Source organism: Hippopotamus amphibius, chromosome 6 (assembly GCF_030028045.1).
Source record: "Hippopotamus amphibius kiboko isolate mHipAmp2 chromosome 6, mHipAmp2.hap2, whole genome shotgun sequence".
In the NCBI taxonomy this organism is placed as follows: Eukaryota; Metazoa; Chordata; class Mammalia; order Artiodactyla; family Hippopotamidae; genus Hippopotamus; species Hippopotamus amphibius.
The window spans coordinates 128,739,135-128,755,897 of record NC_080191.1 but is presented as its reverse complement, the minus strand read 5'-3'; the positions used below and the strand labels follow the sequence as shown (position 1 = coordinate 128,755,897).

Sequence of the window (16,763 nt, the reverse complement as noted above, 5' to 3'; positions counted from 1 at the left end):
TCCAACTTTGAGAAGTGCTGCATTTTATATTTCCCTCTTGGAAAATCTCACTGTCTGTTAGTATATTAAAGGCTCTGAGAAATCCTGCAATAAAATAAAATCTTTAACTTTGCTTAGTCCAGTATTTCTCAAACTTATTTGACCATGGAACACTGGAAGCAGCTGTTTGGGTTTTTTTTAAGCTTAATATCTATTTGTTCCCAGGGAACGCACTTAGACCATGTTTTCTTTTGAATATTTATCCATTTTTTTAAATATGCACTATTGCATTTATTCATTTTTTATATATGCTATAGAAACTAATAATGGTGAGTATTGAAGAGACAGTGCCCAGCAGTTCCTGGTATTTATTGAAGACATGGTTACTACACACACACACATATATACACATAAACACATAGACACACATTTTTCTTATAACTTTTAGATTTTCAGAAAAATTGATGAATTCCCATATATCCCCACCCAACTTTCTGTATTAACATCTTACATTGTATGCTACATTTGTTATAATTAATGAACCCATAATGATACATTATTATTAACTGACATCCATACTTTATCCAGATTTCTTTAGTTTTTTACTTGATGTCACCTGTAGTATACCACATTACCTTTACTTGTCATGTCTCCTTCAGCTGTTCTTGGCTGTGACAGTTTCTTAGACTTTCCTGTTTTTGATGACCTTAACTTTTTTTTTTTTTTTTTTTTGGCTGTGAGGCATGCGGGATCTTAGTTCCTGACCAGGGATCGAACCTGTGCCCCCTGCCGTGGAAGTACGGAGTCTTAACCACTGGACTGCCAGGGAAGTCCCAACCTTGATAATTTTGAGGAGTACTGCTTAGGAATTTTGTAGGATTTCCCTCTGTTGGAATTTATCTGATGTTTTTCTCTGATTAGGTTAGAGTGATGGGTTTTGGGGAAGAAGACTACAGAGGTAAAGTACCATTCTCATCATATCTTACCAAGCATCACGCCTTATCCCCTTGACTCATCACTGTTGATGCTGACCTTGGTCACTTGACTGATGTATAAGCTTTCTGCCGTGGAAAGTTACTGCGCCCCCACCCCATCTGCTACTGTGCTCTTTGGGAGGCAGTCCCTATGCACAATCCACGCTTCAGGAGTGGGAGTGTTCTCCCCTTCCTTGAGAACAGTGTAACTACATCAAATTATTTGGAATTCTTCTGTACAAATTTGTCTCTTCTCCTGCCATTTATTTATTTATTCAATCATTTGTTTATATGAAGTGGACTCCTGGGCATTATGTTTCTATTAAACTGATGCATCGTATTCAACAGCATGTGAAACTTGCTCCATTATTGACGGGAGAGAAGTACAGTTGGGGAGTGGGTGCTGGGAGGGCCAGGGAGGTCTTTCTCACTCACTTGCAAAATCACGTATTTTTAAAAGTTCAACTCAAGAGCTATGTATAGAGATAACTTGGCTGAGAAGTTTGTTGTCATGAGCAGAAAGGAGGCTGAGGATAAGAGGAAAAATGCCTAACTAGCGTCAGGTATTCCTCTCTTGCGCCCTGCCACCCCTGACTCACATGTGTGTCAGGGAGAGGGATTTGAAGGGAATAAAGTAATTTCTGTGTCTTTCTAGGGCCTAGGTGTGGCTTCTAGCCATTGGCACACTGGTTGTCCTTTCTATAATCTGCTCAGAGTCAGCCCCATGCAGGCCCGTGACGGGTTTTGTAGTTGAGCCTAATCTTATGGTTTTGTTTTCTTCACTTGCCATTTTGTTTGTGTGTGTGTAACCATAGCCTATTTTGAAAACAAGGGAAGTAAGCCCAGGACACAAAAAAGCAAGCCACTGAACCTCTCTGAGGCCAGAAAGACATTTGTCAAACATTCCAGGAGGCACGCTAGGCAGCCTGATTCCCTGGCCTCCCTCCTTGTCTGCAGCTCCTGGCTCGGGGACGCTGCCAAAACACTTTGTCTGTGAGCTGTCGCTCTCTATTCCTGGTGCTGCAAAAGGCAAAAGTTCAGGAGTGAAGCCTTTACCTTTTCCATCTGCTTCTTATACAGATGATGTGCAGGCTTAGAACTGAGTCCAGGGACCTTCCTGGCCTCCAGCCTATTGGTGAGGCTTTGTAGACGTGACCGAGTGTGTTTGGTAGAGCAGGTCAAGGGGTGCGTCAGTGTCCCGGGGAAAATTAACCAGAGGGTCAAGGGTAGTCACCCCCTCTGCACACGCCATTCCCATGTTGCTCGTTTATTTCACCAAGGACACAATCATTGAATCAAGAGTGTTCATGTCTCAGATGCTGCAGAGTTTGTTTTTCTTGGTGTTTTTCTTTTATATTGAATAATAGCAGTGAATTGTATCTGGTTGCATATCTGCAGAGCTTGGTTATGTTTGATTGCCAAGCACAGAAGAGAAAGCCAATTATTGAAGAAGAAAAAAAAAGAAAGAAAGAAAGAAAAAGGAAAAGGAGATGAAAAGGGTAAAAAAGATAAATGTGGATTTAAATTTAAATTCTGACTTTCTTGGAAGGAAAAAAAAAAGTTTCTGCTTTAGTTTTGATGCATTCCTGCTTCAATGGAGAAATCATCTGTTTGGGTTATTCCTTTCTGTGGGGACTGGCAAAAGTCTAGAACTGACTAGGTCTTTAGCCTTTTTGAGACATTTAATGGCAGTCTGCCCTTAACTGGTTTGGCCTCAGATACTGCATCTGAGATAGTCTGCCTTTTTCTTTTTTCTTTTAACTGAACATATTCCCTCCTTAAAATGTTATGGAATATTATCCCAAGGAGTGTTTTGTTCATTGCACATTTGGATGTTCTTTGCAAACCTAGATGTTTTCTAGACGTGATCTCCTGAGGACCTCCTCTCTGTTTATCTGTCTTGGGCCCCTTCTGCCTCTTTGTCTCTGAGTTGCTACAAAAGCAGTGGTTTTAAAGAACCTCAGCCACTGGTGAAGTTCATGAGATTCAACCTAATAGTCTGACATGAAGCGACTAGAGGGAGCAGAGCAACAGGTTGAATCATGGGCACCTGGATTGAGTCAGGACACCTGGCTTCTAGGCCCTGGACCATTTTATGATCTTGACCAAATTCACTGTTTCTCTGGGTCCTGTTTCCTAACCTCCACAAGGAGAAGTTACACCAGGCAGGCTCTTGGTTTTAAGGATCTTGACTCTCTTTTAAGTCTTATTCATTGTTTTTCAAATAATTTGGGGTTACCTCCTTTCACTCCACTAAGAAAATATTTTGCATATTTGATGCACACATGACCATGCTTTTGTTTTCTGTTTTTTACTTTTACATTTTTATGTTTTACATAAACAAGAAATGCACACGGAAAACCTTCAAACAGTAGAGAAGAGGAAAATGAGGATCTCCTCCCATCCCTGACACCCAGTTTCCTTTCCAGAGGCACCCACTGTTGTGTATTTTCCTAGAAAGCTTTGCTGTACAGGTATTAATATCATATGCACCCCTGCCCCCCACTGCCCCCATGTTTCTAATTAGGAGTCGCACGCTCTTACATACATTTCTGTTCCCTGGGTTTTTTCCCCCTTCTGAACGTTGTTTCTTAGAGATTGTTCCATAGAAGTACCTACAGAGCTTCTTCATAATTTGGAATAGCCACACAGAATTCCTCTCAATGAATGGATCATGAGCTCTTATTGGTGGACACTTTTCTGTCTTTTGCTGTTATGGACAGTACTATGGTGAATAATCTCATATAGACTTCTCTGTTGGTGGGTGTACTTGACTTTGAGAACAAAGCCATTGGCTAAGTTCTACTCTTTTCCAGTCACTACAGTTAATAGCTGGAGATGTTTAGTCTGAGTTTAGTCTGAATGGTCAAATCTAAATCAAACGGAAGAAAGCAGCATATCCACCGTGACTCCCCATGGATGGTCCCTGTAAGGGCTGCTGTTTCAAAGGCTCACAAGGGTGTGGTTTTGGAAGAGATCTTCTCCAAGGCTTAGCCTCCCCCAGATAAGGATGCAGACGTCCATAAAGCCTGCTGAGCAGTCACTAGATGGTGTGTGGAGCGGAGCAGCAGAGCCCCGTGTGCGTAGACTGAGGGGACTGTCTTACCAAGTCACGGAAGAGAGTTTTGATCCAGTTGATCTGTTATGTTAGTAAGTACCAGACCTGAGGCAGTGTTCATATTTTTCAGAGAATCTGAGTTATAAAAATGAGCATAACCTCTGAACTGCTAACCAAAAATTTTAACATTTTAAAGCTTCTTTTTTCCTAAACCTGGGGATTTCAGATATTGGAAATATTCAATTTACACATTTCTCTTATAGATAAATTGGGCTTTTTTTTTTTTTTTTTTTTTTTTTGTCTATAGTAGTTACATCAGAAAAATAGGAGCATACTTTTTTCAGAAGGTTCAGAAACGACTGTGCCTGGAAAGAATCACCATTCTTCCATCTAAGCTTCCGTCTCCTGGCCTGAAAGAGATCTTATGAATTAAACCCTTCTGGATATCTGGACTTTGTCTTACTTGAATGGGTATTTTAGAGAGCTTTTTCCCTATGACACAGTGTGTGCCCAATCCCTGACCTTCCCACCCAGGCCTTCAAATGGAGATTGTAATTATGCTCCGACAAGCTGTAGAAATGAAATACTTATTTCAGTTATTTTGGCATCGATCACAACTGTGCTTTTTTTCTGCTCTCAAACTAAGAATATAAGGAATGCCCAGCTGGTTTCATTCATTCATCTCATCATTTACTGAGCTTCCCTGTGTGCCGGGGCTGGTGCCAGGAGGTGAGAGTTCTTGGTGGTGGGCTTGAAACCCAAACTGTTTGGGAAGAACACTCCAGTATCTTATGTTGCCTTGAGTGACTTCCTTGTGATTGAGCAGAGCTGTCCATCTGTCCAAACCCTCCTTGAACCCTTCCTAATTGTAACCTGAGCAACCTTTGGGCCCAGGGCCCTGTTTTGAGGGCCTGCTGTTTAAGTGGCACTTCCTTGCAATCCACTGAAGCCAAGCTGTATGTAGAGTTTCAATAATTGTTGTCGGTGGCCAAAGACAGTTGAAAGGGCAGGTAGACAGGGTTTGGGGGTTCAACTTTGGCCTGGTTCCACCTGTTTCTAAACAGAGCCCGCCCCTCACTTCCCTGGGTTTCGCAAAATAAAAAGCTGGACTAGATACTCTCCAAGAATCCTTACAAAGCCTAACATTGTAGTGCTCTACAGCCAAGCATAAAAACCCACCTGCTTTCTTCACACATTCCTTGAAATAGTCTGTTAGTTCCTGTGAGGGCAGGAGCTGTTTATCTAACTACAAGCCCAGTGCCCAGCACATGGTGGGAATGCAGTAAAGCTCTGAGTGAGTTATAAGTAAATTTCAAAAAAAAAAAAAAAAAAAAAAGATTATTTTTATCCCACCTCTACTCCCATCCAGAGGAAGTTCCTATCATGGAATTAATTCTTCCTTACGGAAACCAGTTCTTCTACAGAAAATCTTCAGTGTTGGTACTTTTCTTTCTGTTTCATTTCTTTTCTTCTTGTTTCTTTTCTTAACTTTTATTTGAGTATAGTTGATTTACTCCCTTATACGTTATTATAGAATATTGAGTAGAGTTCCCTGTGCTACACAGTAGGTCCTTGTTGATTCTCTATTTTATATATAGTAGTGTGTGTATGTTATTCCCAAGCTCCTAATTTATCCCTCCCCTCTGTGCTTCCCCTTTGGTAGCCATAAGCATAACTTTGTTTTTTAGGTCTGTGAGTCTGTTTCCGTTTTATAAATAAGTTCATTTATATAATTTTTTAAAATTAGATTCCACATATGAATGATGATATATGGTATTTGTCTTCCTCTGTCTGACTTACTTTGCTTAGTATGATAATCTCTAGGTCCATCCATATTGCTGCAAATGGCATTATTTTGTTCTTTTTTATGGCTGAGTAATATTCCATTGTATATATGTACTGCATCTTTATCCGTTTCTCTGTCCATAGATATTTAGTTTGCTTCCACGTCTTGGCTATGGTAAACAGTGCTGCAATGAACATTGGAGTGCACATATCTTTTCAAGTTCTGGTTTTCTCCAGATATATGTCCAGGAGTGGGATTGCTGGATATTATAGTAGTTCTATTTTTAGTTTTTTAAGGAACCTCCATACTGTTCTGCATAGTGGTTGTACCAGTTTACATTTCCACCAACAGTGTAGGAGGGTTCCTTTGTACTTTCTTTTCAATGTGTGTGTGTGTATTACACATTCATTTAATGCATAGTTGATGAGGTGACTTTAAAATTCATCTAAGAAAATTTAGTTATAAAATATGTTCCCGTGTAACATTCATGACAAACCGAAGATCTGAAATATTTCTCTTTGAACTTTAAGTAAAATATGCCAATAATTTTATCTTTTAAAGGTAGTGATATGAAATATAGCAAAAATTGAGAGTTTTTTCCTCAGAAATGAAGTATATAAAATCACACATTGTTGCCTTTGGCCCTGACCTAGGAGCAAATAGACTGAAAAGCATGGTTTTCTTTACTATAGGGTAATACCCAGGCTGAAGTTAAGCAAATCGGACTGGTAAACTGTTTTGAGGAAAGCTAGCACTTTTAAAGATGCATTTTTTTGGAGGGGGGAGGGGAACACCAATTATAGAATTTATTAAAGGACTAAAAAGATTTTTTTTGTAATGTGAAGTACTGCACGCTAAAATTTTAAATGCTGGTAAATACAGACAAATAGAAAATCCTTCAAAAGGTTAAAACACTTCTTGTGGCTTTATCCAATCACAAACTCTGTTAACATTTTTATATCATTTCCTGCTCGTGATAATTCTCACTAAATGCTTATCTAATTATTCACTAATAATTTCTCACTAAATTATTTCTTTGGGGCACCCTCTTTTAACAAAGCATGAATGGGGTCCTGCTTTTGTGTAGGTCCCTGATCTCGGTGCTGTGCTTTACATGTTACTTGTCAATTCCCTCATCCATCCTAAATATTATTTTCTACCCACCACCTATCAATGATCACCTGTCCTCCTCAGCTCTGCCACAGACATGCCGGTTGTCTGAGGACGTGCATACAGACACCCAGACGTCCTGGTGAAATTAGCTTTTATGTTGCAGCCACCTTTGTGGAATTCACTTATGACCACTATGTTCTATGACAGGTTTAAAATGTACTCTAGACACAGGCAAGGTGTGAAATCGGCACAGAAGGCGAGACTAGGTAAGTCAGGAGAGGGGCCAGTATCTGAGCCTCCATGAATTGAATTAAGGTAATAATTACTTAAACAGTAATGATTAACAGCAAAGTACTTTGGAAGGAATCTCAGGAATCTATACTGTAAAGCACAAAGCATTCTGATGATCTCTGTTTGATAAGGTGCTGTGGTTCCTGGTCATTAATCTCCCTGTCCTTCCCTCCTGTAGTGATGAATCACCAACACCAGCAGCAGATGGCACCCAGTTCCCTGAGCCAGCAGAACCACCCTCCTCAGAACCCACCAGCAGGGCTCATGAGTATGCCTAATGCGCTGACCACCCAACAGCAGCAGCAGCAGAAACTTCGGCTTCAGAGGATCCAGATGGAGAGGGAGAGGATTAGGATGCGCCAAGAGGAGCTCATGAGGCAGGTATGGACTTTGGTGGTACCCAGTGGAGGCTTCGTGGCCTTTGGTGCCAAGGCTAATACGTAGGTAGCTTCTTGCCATTAGAATAAACTGATCTTTCTTTAGAAGCATTAAAGGCCCAAAGCTCTGCCTCAGCCTTCCAGCATCTACTTGCACTGTCTTAAGAGCCAAACTTATGAGTACAAAGACCAGCTGTATTAGCACGGCTGCCTTTGGCTTTCACTGCTAGTCATTAAAAGGAGAGAAAGAATATATTCCAATTATTGATTACTAGGTAATACATTATCCCAAAACTTAGTGGCTTAAAACAATAGCCATTTTATTATATCACACAGTTTTGTGGTCAGGAATTGGGGCAGGGCTCAGCTGACCTGCTCTTCTGCTGTACATGGTATAGACTGATGTCACTTAGTGGTGTTCGACTGCTGGGTGGGCTGGCCTGGAGGGTCCAAGGTGGGTTTACTCAACTGTGTGGCACCATGGAAAGGGCTGCTGAGAGACTGGGCATAGCTTGGACTAAAACCTGGAGCATTTGCCCATGGCATCTCTAGCATGGCAATCTCAGAGCAGTGGGACCTACTGCATAGCATCTTGGGTCCCCCTGAGACAATGTTCTAGGAGATGGGAATTGAGAGCCGTCAGTGCCTTAGAACCTGGCTCTGGAAACTGCCACAGAATCACTTCTTCTGTATTGTCTTGGTCAGAGCAGTCACAGCACCACCCCCCACCCGCACCCCCACCCCCAAAATTAGAGCAGATGGCAGAGGGGATGTTCCAGGAAGAAATGACAAAGAATCTGCAACTGTCTTTGATCCACGATGGAGCATGAAAAAAAGAAAATTGAGGAAGTATGAGAAAGGAAAGCGTTTTGCATATGGACTTTGAGAGAGTGGTCTGCAAAATTGCCTGGGCTTTGATCGAGCACCTTTGTGCCATCCTCCGTTCATTCATTTACTCATTCAGTCAGTCAGTCAACAGAATGTGTGTTCTCTGAGTCAGGCTCAGTGCCTCACTTCAAAAAATAAATAAGAGACAATCCCTGAAGGAGCCCATTTTTATCCCTGCTTCAGTGGCTTGGTCTGTGCAAGAGCAGAATTCTCTTCTGTGTTGCTAAACTAATGTAGCGCATGTTTTCAGGTCTCATAAATTTTGCTGGCTGCATTTTTGGAAGGAAGGCTTCAGTTTATTGTTCTAATTCTTCAGACTTTGCTTTATGACTCACATGAAGCAAGATGCATGGGTAGCTTCCTTTCCATGTTGAAGGAAATGAGTAGTTTTAACTGTTCCAGAAAGCTTTCTTGCAGGGGCTTGGGGGTATTAGGGTAAACACTATCCTTTTAGTTATATCTGATACTTTCAAAAATATACATTGACTGTCAAGGAAGGGAGGGAATACGGGGATATGTGTATAAAAACAGATGATTGAACTTGGTGTACCCCCCCAAAAATAATAAATAAATAAATAAAATTTAAAAAAATATATACATTGACTGCCATAGGTAAATAATGTATTTCCCATCAAATCACTTCTACTGTGTGAAGTTTAAAAAACATGATGAATTAAAAGAATTCCTTAGACATAACCTTCGAAAATGTGGGAAATGAATGTAAGTTGTGCTTTGTTGTTCTGTTGAACTATCCTCTAAATTTGAGGAATACAACTTTGTAATGTAACCATTGTTGTGCTTTTTTACCCTGAGGATTTATGCCTGAACTTTCATGGTTATTTCAGGGTAACAGTTGTTTATACTGTTTTTAGATATCCAGTATCATGTTTCTTAGCAGGAAATGATTGTATTATGGTTTTCTGTCTTTGGATAATAATTCTATTTGGAGTAATTTATCTATTTTATAATATAGAGTAAATAGTATTATAGTAGCATTTATAAGTTTTAATTTTTTTTTCCCCACAAAGCTGACTATCCTGCAAAGAATGACTCGTTTCTCAGTTTCTGCCTCGTTCTGTTTCTCTTCTCTTACTCCACCTCCTCCTTTCCCACAGAAAGTATTTCTGAAAAGGGGTGGAGAAGAGTGCCCCAAATTGTTTCCTTTATTCCAGCCATAGGTGCCTTTGAACCAGAATGTTAGTATTGATGGTTCATATTACAGAAATACCAACCAAGTTCCTTAAATGCTGATCCCTAGAGACGGTGGAACTTGGAGTATTTTGCTGCATCACAGTGTTGATTCCACTGTACAGGACCATGGGGAAAAACGCTGTCCAGATTTGCTCACAGAGGCTCACATAGTTCAGCTTTGAACGTGCAAGAGCGCTTGCCTGCGTGTACATGTGTGTGCGCACATGCGCGTAGTTAGAGGAGGAGAAGAAGATGGAATGGATGGTTTTGATGTCTCTTTATCTTTATTATGGAATGCAAGAAAAAAGGTGTAAAGAGATGTTTTTAAATCATGGAAAACGTTTTCCCCCATCCAGAAGCAGCTTGGTTCTCAGGCTCAAAAATATGATTTAAAGCCATACAGTAATGGTGTTGGCACGTTTGATGACAGTTTTCTGGGGCATTTGTCAAGGTGTCTGATTGTTCAGATGTGGATTATGGGTATCACCTTGGTGGTTTTTTTTTTTTTAACTTCTTTCTTTTGGTGTTTTGCACTTAAGCCTCACTATTTGCACTTAAGCCAGGGTTGGGCAGAGAAATGGATTGGAAGTAAAAGTGATACTGGGCTCACCTGTTTAGCTGCCTTCCGGCACCTGGTAGGAAGGTAGAGGGATGGAGGCAATGGTAGCCCAGATGAGCTCTGAAGATTGTCTGTTCCATTTGTTCTTTCTGCCCCACTCTCTGTTCTGCATAGTCAACAGAATATCTTTTGCTTTCTGGGCACTTTGTAATTCCCCTGCCCCCCTCCCCCGCCCCCTGCCAATCCCTCTAGTTTGCAGGAGGGCCCTAGCTGTCCAGCCTGTCTTCTTGGAGTCCCTGCCCTGCAGACAGGCCTTGACCTTCGTATCAAGGGAGAATTTCTGGGAGAGAGGCTCCTTCCTAGGCTCCATCTCTGTGGTAGGAAAGGAGTTTGGTAAATTTTAATAAGTAAGATGAATTTATTCCCTAATTCTTGGGAAATCATCACTACTCTGTATATTTTTATCATTCTTAAATATACAATAAATGTGAAAGCTCCTTATAAGTTATATGCTATGTAAATATTCTCCTTCTCCTTCTTCTCCTTCTTCTTCTTCTCCTTCTCCTCCTTCTCCTTCTCCTTCTTCCTCCACCTCCTCCTCTTCTTCTTCCTCTTCTCCTCCTCCTCCTTCTCCTTCCTTTTCTTCTTTTTTCTCCTTCTATGCCATTGTTCCTTTAAGCATATAGTCTGATGCTGTGCTGTGGAGAAAACATTTCCTCGGTTCTTGTTCCACAATCTGATGTACACCTCACGATGCCAAGGCCTTAGATATTAACTCTTCACTGAAATCATGTCAGAGGTGTTAACAGAATGAATCTGCTGAAAGTCTGATTACAGATCTGAAGTGAACCTCCATGATTTCAGGATGGAAATTATTTTTTTCATTCCTTCCTTTATCTCCTCATTTGTTTATTCATCCAACATTTATGTGGTGAGAAATAATGAAAAGGTACATGGGACATGACTGCCTCCAGATAACTTACATTTTAGCAGGGGAGACAAAATGATTAAATCCAATCCAAACAGGTGGCCAGAAGGATAAATTTAAACCATTCCCTACTTCGTGGAATCCCAATGGCTGCCATCTTTGACTTTCACGACTGGAGCAGAGACCAGACAGAACAGAGCCAAGAGTTCTTGAAAAGGAGCATAAGGTGCTTCTTTCTTTTCAGCGGCCCCACAGGCCACTGAATTGTTGAATAGTGCAGAATTAGGATCAAAGGGCCAGGAGGTTTGGTATCTCCCCTGATTAGGAATCTTTTGAAGTAGGAGAGTTTTGTTAAAAATGATTCCTACAATTTAACATTGGCTGCTGTAGCAAGAGTTGAACTCCTTGTATCTGATAATTGATGAAATATCTCGGAATGTGGCGGGTGCTCCAAGGGCAGGGGTGCCACGAGCCCAAAGGGATCCCAGCCAGGTCTGCATTACATGACCTTATTAGGAAAGTGGAACTTTCTCTGCTTTCAGCATCTCTCACAGACATCATGGAGAGTGAATTTTCATGAAAGACATTCTCCATTGTCCGTGGTAGTGAGAGTTTTATTTTTGCTAAATTTTCCAAAAAACTGAGGTGGTTTCAAGTTCATCAAAGAAATGGCAACCCTAGAAAAGAAAGCAATTCTTGGGAATTCCCTGGCAGTCCAGTGGTTAGGGCTCTGCACTCTCACTGCCAAGGGCCTGGGTTCAATCCCTGGTCGGGGAACTAAGATCCTGCGCTGCAAAAAAAAAAAAAAAAAAAGGCATTTCTCAGTTGAAGATGTACTTCCTGCTATCTTCATATTAAAAAAAAAAATTAGAATTCAGTTTGTGAAGTTTTTTTAAAGTAAAACAAAAAGTTTTTTTTTTTCTGACTGAGACAAGAGAAAGCATTTTGCTAACTGAAGGAATCCAGGCTCAAAAGACTTCATAATGTATGATTCCATTTATATAACATTCCTAGAGAAAAACAAAACTATAGGGATAGAGAACAAAGGAGTGGTTGCCAGAGTTAGGATTTGGGGAGGGACTGCCTACATGCGGGAAACACTAGGGAATTGGGGATTGAGAGCACAGTTCTGTGTCTTGGTTGGGGTGGCTGTTTCACAACTGTATTACGTATTTGTCAAAACTCAGAACTGTACAATTCACAAAGAGCAAATGTGACTATATGTAAATAAGAATAATAATAAAGTAAAATTATCACACAGAAAAGACAAAACACACATTCATTGTAGAAAATGTTTAAAATAATCAAACCCAAAAAAGAACATAGCTATCACTTATACTCTTACCTAAAGAGAGCAGCCATGAAGATGTTGGTGATTTCTTTCCAGGCTTTGTATGTATCTATGTGTCATTTGTTTTTCAAAACAAAATTGGTAGTATATTATACTACCGTCCATTATCTCTTTTTCTTAATATATTATCAATTCTGTATCAGCCATGGAAGTTGTGCTGTGAGTTTCGATGTGTCAATTCTAAGCTGCCTGGAATCTCTTCTAGAAGACGACTAGACATAAATTTTAAAATACCATGAGCCTCACATGCCCACAAGACTGTAGACTATTCTGCTCGTACAGCTTAAAAACCAACACAATATTCGCTCAGTATCATAAAGGGCATGTTTACAGTTTTACCCAATGAAATGGAAAATTTGAGTAACGGATAAGAAATTGAGAAACAGGCTTCTCAGTCCCTATTTACCCTTCTGAAAGAACAATTCCTTGCCATGAAAACAGACTCTTGGCTTTATCTGAGGAGAGTATTTCAGTGTATTAGTCACTTAAATATGAAGCTAGGGGGCCTTCTGCTTCAAAGATGATTTTAACTTCGAGGACTTTCTGTCAGCTCCCAGGGCCTGGAAGAGTCTTAAGTGGAGAAGACTTTGCTCCGACTGTGTTGTTGGGAAACCGTTATTATTCCTGGGCAGATTCAGCACTGCTTTTACCCCATCCTTCCTTTAATTGGGCTCAGTGGACAGGAGAAAGCAGCTTGTCAAACAAAAATGCTGACTAAGCCTGGCCTCTGGTTGCCAGGGCAACAGGGACAAGGGGAGAGGGCTTGGGCGGGAGGCCTTGGAATTCTTTTGGCAGGTCTCACAGATTTCTGTTGGGCTTGACAGCCACTGCCGGGTCTGGCTGGCCAGCTGGCCGGCCTCTTGCAGCCATTCCTGACCGAGGGCCCCGGGGAGGGACACACCCGGCTGTGAGCAGCGCTGGTCCAGAGAAGGTTCTGAGGTCTGTTTTTTGTCATGTGAAGAATAGCTATTTAGAGAGGTTAAAAAGTGTCATATCATAGCATAAATAGTGGCTGCTTCATAGAGTCTTGCCTTCAGCACATGGGGTTGTAATTTCCTTTTATTTCCTTTTAGAAAAGCATTTCAGAGAATTAAGTTTCAGGGTTGGCTGGGAACATCAGAGGTCATTTTGTCTCTCCGGGGTCTGGAGCCCTCTAGAGTAGCCTGGCTGTTGACATTCATTCATTCATTTGTTCAGCATGTTCTGGGCACGAAATACACAGCAGTGAACAAATAGCCCCGGTCTCTACCCTCATAGAGCTCCCATTCTAACTGCTGTCGATGTTCTATTTGCCTACGAGTCAGGGAAATGGATTAGAATGGATTCATTTCTAAAATGGATTCATTTAAATGGATTTAGAAAATGGATTCATTTTCTAAAAAAAATAATTCTTTTAAAAAGGGCCCTTTTGAAAGATGTTATAAATCGAACACATTTAAAATTTTTATTTATTTTTAAATATTTATTTTAATACAGTTTTAAAAATTTTTTGTTGAAATATAGTTGATGTCAACATTGTATTAGTTTCAGGTGTACAGCAAAGTGTTTCAGTTATACATACATATATATATGTTCTTTTTCAGATTTTTTTCTGTTGTAGGTTCTTACAATTTTTAAATTAATTTTTAAAGGCTCTTTAAAAAAATTTTTAAAAAATTTTAAAAAAATTAAAAAAAATAAAAATAAAATTAAAAAAAAGGCTCTTTTTCATTTACAGTTATTAAAAAATATTGGCTATATTCCCCATGTTGTACAGTCCATCCTTGAGCCTGTCTCACACCCAATAATTTGTACCTCCCACTCCTCATCCCTATATTACCCCGAAACCCTGCACTGGTAAGCACTGCTTTGTTCTCTATACCTGTGAGTCTGCTTCTTTTTTTTGTTATGTTCCCTAGTTTGTTGAATTTTTTAAGATTCCACATAGAAGTGATATTGTACATTATTTGTTTTTCTCTGTCTGGCTTGTTTCACTTAGCATAATGCCCTCCAAGTCCATCTATGCTGCTGCAAATGGCAAAATTTTGTTCCCTTTTTTATGGCTGATTAGTACAAACACATTTTTTAAAATGGAAGTTCACCAAGTTTGTACAAAGGAAAAGCAACTTCGTATTTCTGATCTTGATAAGATCACTGAGGTATGAAGAAATATTCCATCTTGAAATCCATTCAGCAAATTTTTTTAAGTGAAGAGAAGAATATCTAAATTATATAATGTTTTCCTTAATGTGATTCTACAGGATTACAGAGATTATGGAATAACACAAGATTGTTATGTACATCCTGAATTAAAAGAACATGGGTATAATTATGGACTCAACAAATGTCTTCCCCAAAGTGACAGAGTTTCAACTGTTTTTCCTAGTGACAGTCTAAGTCTGGCAGCTGAGCCTGTGTGATAAGGTATTTCCAAAAAGGAGGCTCCAGGAAATGTGACAATCAATTTCTAGAATCCCTTGGCACAGAGTTGAAAAGAAATTTACATCAGGCATGGTTATTTTTTTTTTTCCCTATAGAGAAGGTAAATAATACAGCATTCTGCCTCTGAAGTCCCTTGGGGTTTTGGCAGAGACAGCAGCTTCTCTGTACCAGAATAACTATTTTAATGTTAGGATTTCAAAATATTGTCTTTTTCCCCTTCATTTGTTTCTGCTCACTCCACCCTTTATAATTAAAACAATCCAAACTTCCATTTTTGTAGTATCCCTGGCCACACACACTCAAATCAAGCAGAGCACCCTCCGAAGAGGTTATTGTCTTTCGTTTCTCTTTGAAGTACATTCCACTGAGGGCCAGGGTTGGCTGATGGGAGGCGCTGCCTTAGCCTAAGACAGACAGGACTGCAGGATGCTTTCAGCTGCTGTTTACTTTCTTACCTCCTCTGTTGATTTATTCCACAGGCAGGCTGCAGGCCAATGGGGAGCTGGAAGGAAAGGAGGTTTGACGTTTGCTCCCAGAAACACCTTCCTCTTACAAATCGGCATTTGTCTTTCACACCCTTCACCATTCCAGCTATTTTACACACCACCTCCTTCCCCAGCCCCTAGGAGAGGGTGCTTTTAAACCCACATATAATTATTCATTTTAGGGAGCTAGATGCAAGACCACAAACTCTGAAAGAGATTCTCAAGCCTCTATTTTGCAACAGGCTTGCCACCCCCCGCTTGGATGCAGAGAAAAAATAAAGTTGTGGTGGAGGAGGGTAGGGGTGAGGTTACCAGGGGCAGCTTTCCAGATCTTTCTGAAACTGGCCTTTAAAATCGGAACTTATAACTTTGCTGAATGTGCTTGTGAATTCCCAAGACACTAGCTTCACCCGTATACGTTGAAACCGATCAGAGACGATGTCCAGTTCAATCCCTTTTCCAATTCAGAGAGGGAAAGTGTGTTCGGGACAGGGAAACAGACCACTTCATTAAATCCTCTAAACTGCCTAAAGGAAGGGGGTTGGTATTTCCATTTTATAGCTGAGAAAACAAGCTCAGAGAAATGAAATAATGTGCTCAAGTCCCACAGCCAGTAGGTGAAAGGGCTGAAGATTTGAGGTCTGCCAACCTCAACCCTTGGCTTTCCCCTCTCTGCCACTGTCTGTGTAGTGGCTGTGAGAATAGACTCTAGGGCCAGATGCTGGGAAACTTGCTTAGCCTTCCTGTACCTCAGTGTCCTCATCCATAAAATGGAGCCAGCTGGGGTGTCATGAGGATGAAATGAAATAGTATGTTAAAGCACTTAGGACAGTGCTTCACAAATAGTTAAGTGATATGCAAGTATTAGCCCATATCTCTGCCTCCTAAAACATTGAACACCATCCGTAAGTAGCTCATCCTATTAACTGCTTCAGTGTGCCAGGTTCTTGATAAATATGCTTTTTAATCTTTATAACAGCCCAGCAAGATAAATCTTATGTCTTTTTTTTTTTTTTTTTCAGATGAACAAACTGAAAGGTTAAAAATGTAGTCCAAGATGTTATAGCTAGGGAGTAGCTGGGCTGGGATTTGAGCTTTCATCATTCTGATTCCAAGGACACTTTTTCTCCTGTGCCAAGCCCTGGTCATGTGCAGTAGCATTTAACTCTTAACAACTGCTTGAAAATTCCAGTGGCCAGTAGCCCAGAGAACTGAGAAGCAGCCTGTTCTACCACTGAACAGACTACTAACTACAAAGCCCTCCATCAGATCTGTTTCCAATCTGGGATCGAGGGAATCTTCCTTCTTCCATGTGAGAGTCCATTAATAGTTTGAGAGCTTTGGTTGCCCCTCAAGTCTCTC

General features: G+C 40.5%; 1 protein-coding gene across 3 annotated transcripts in view; it reads left to right on the top strand.

The window, feature by feature from the left end:
• Positions 1-16,763, top strand: part of WWTR1 (WW domain containing transcription regulator 1) — a 133,797-nt gene that overhangs the window by 101,655 nt on the left and 15,379 nt on the right. For all 3 annotated transcript variants that reach the window (XM_057737866.1, XM_057737867.1, XM_057737868.1), the window contains exon 4: positions 7,380-7,582. In XM_057737866.1, coding sequence (XP_057593849.1) covers positions 7,380-7,582 — 203 coding nt within the window. The remainder of the gene's footprint in view (positions 1-7,379; positions 7,583-16,763) is intronic.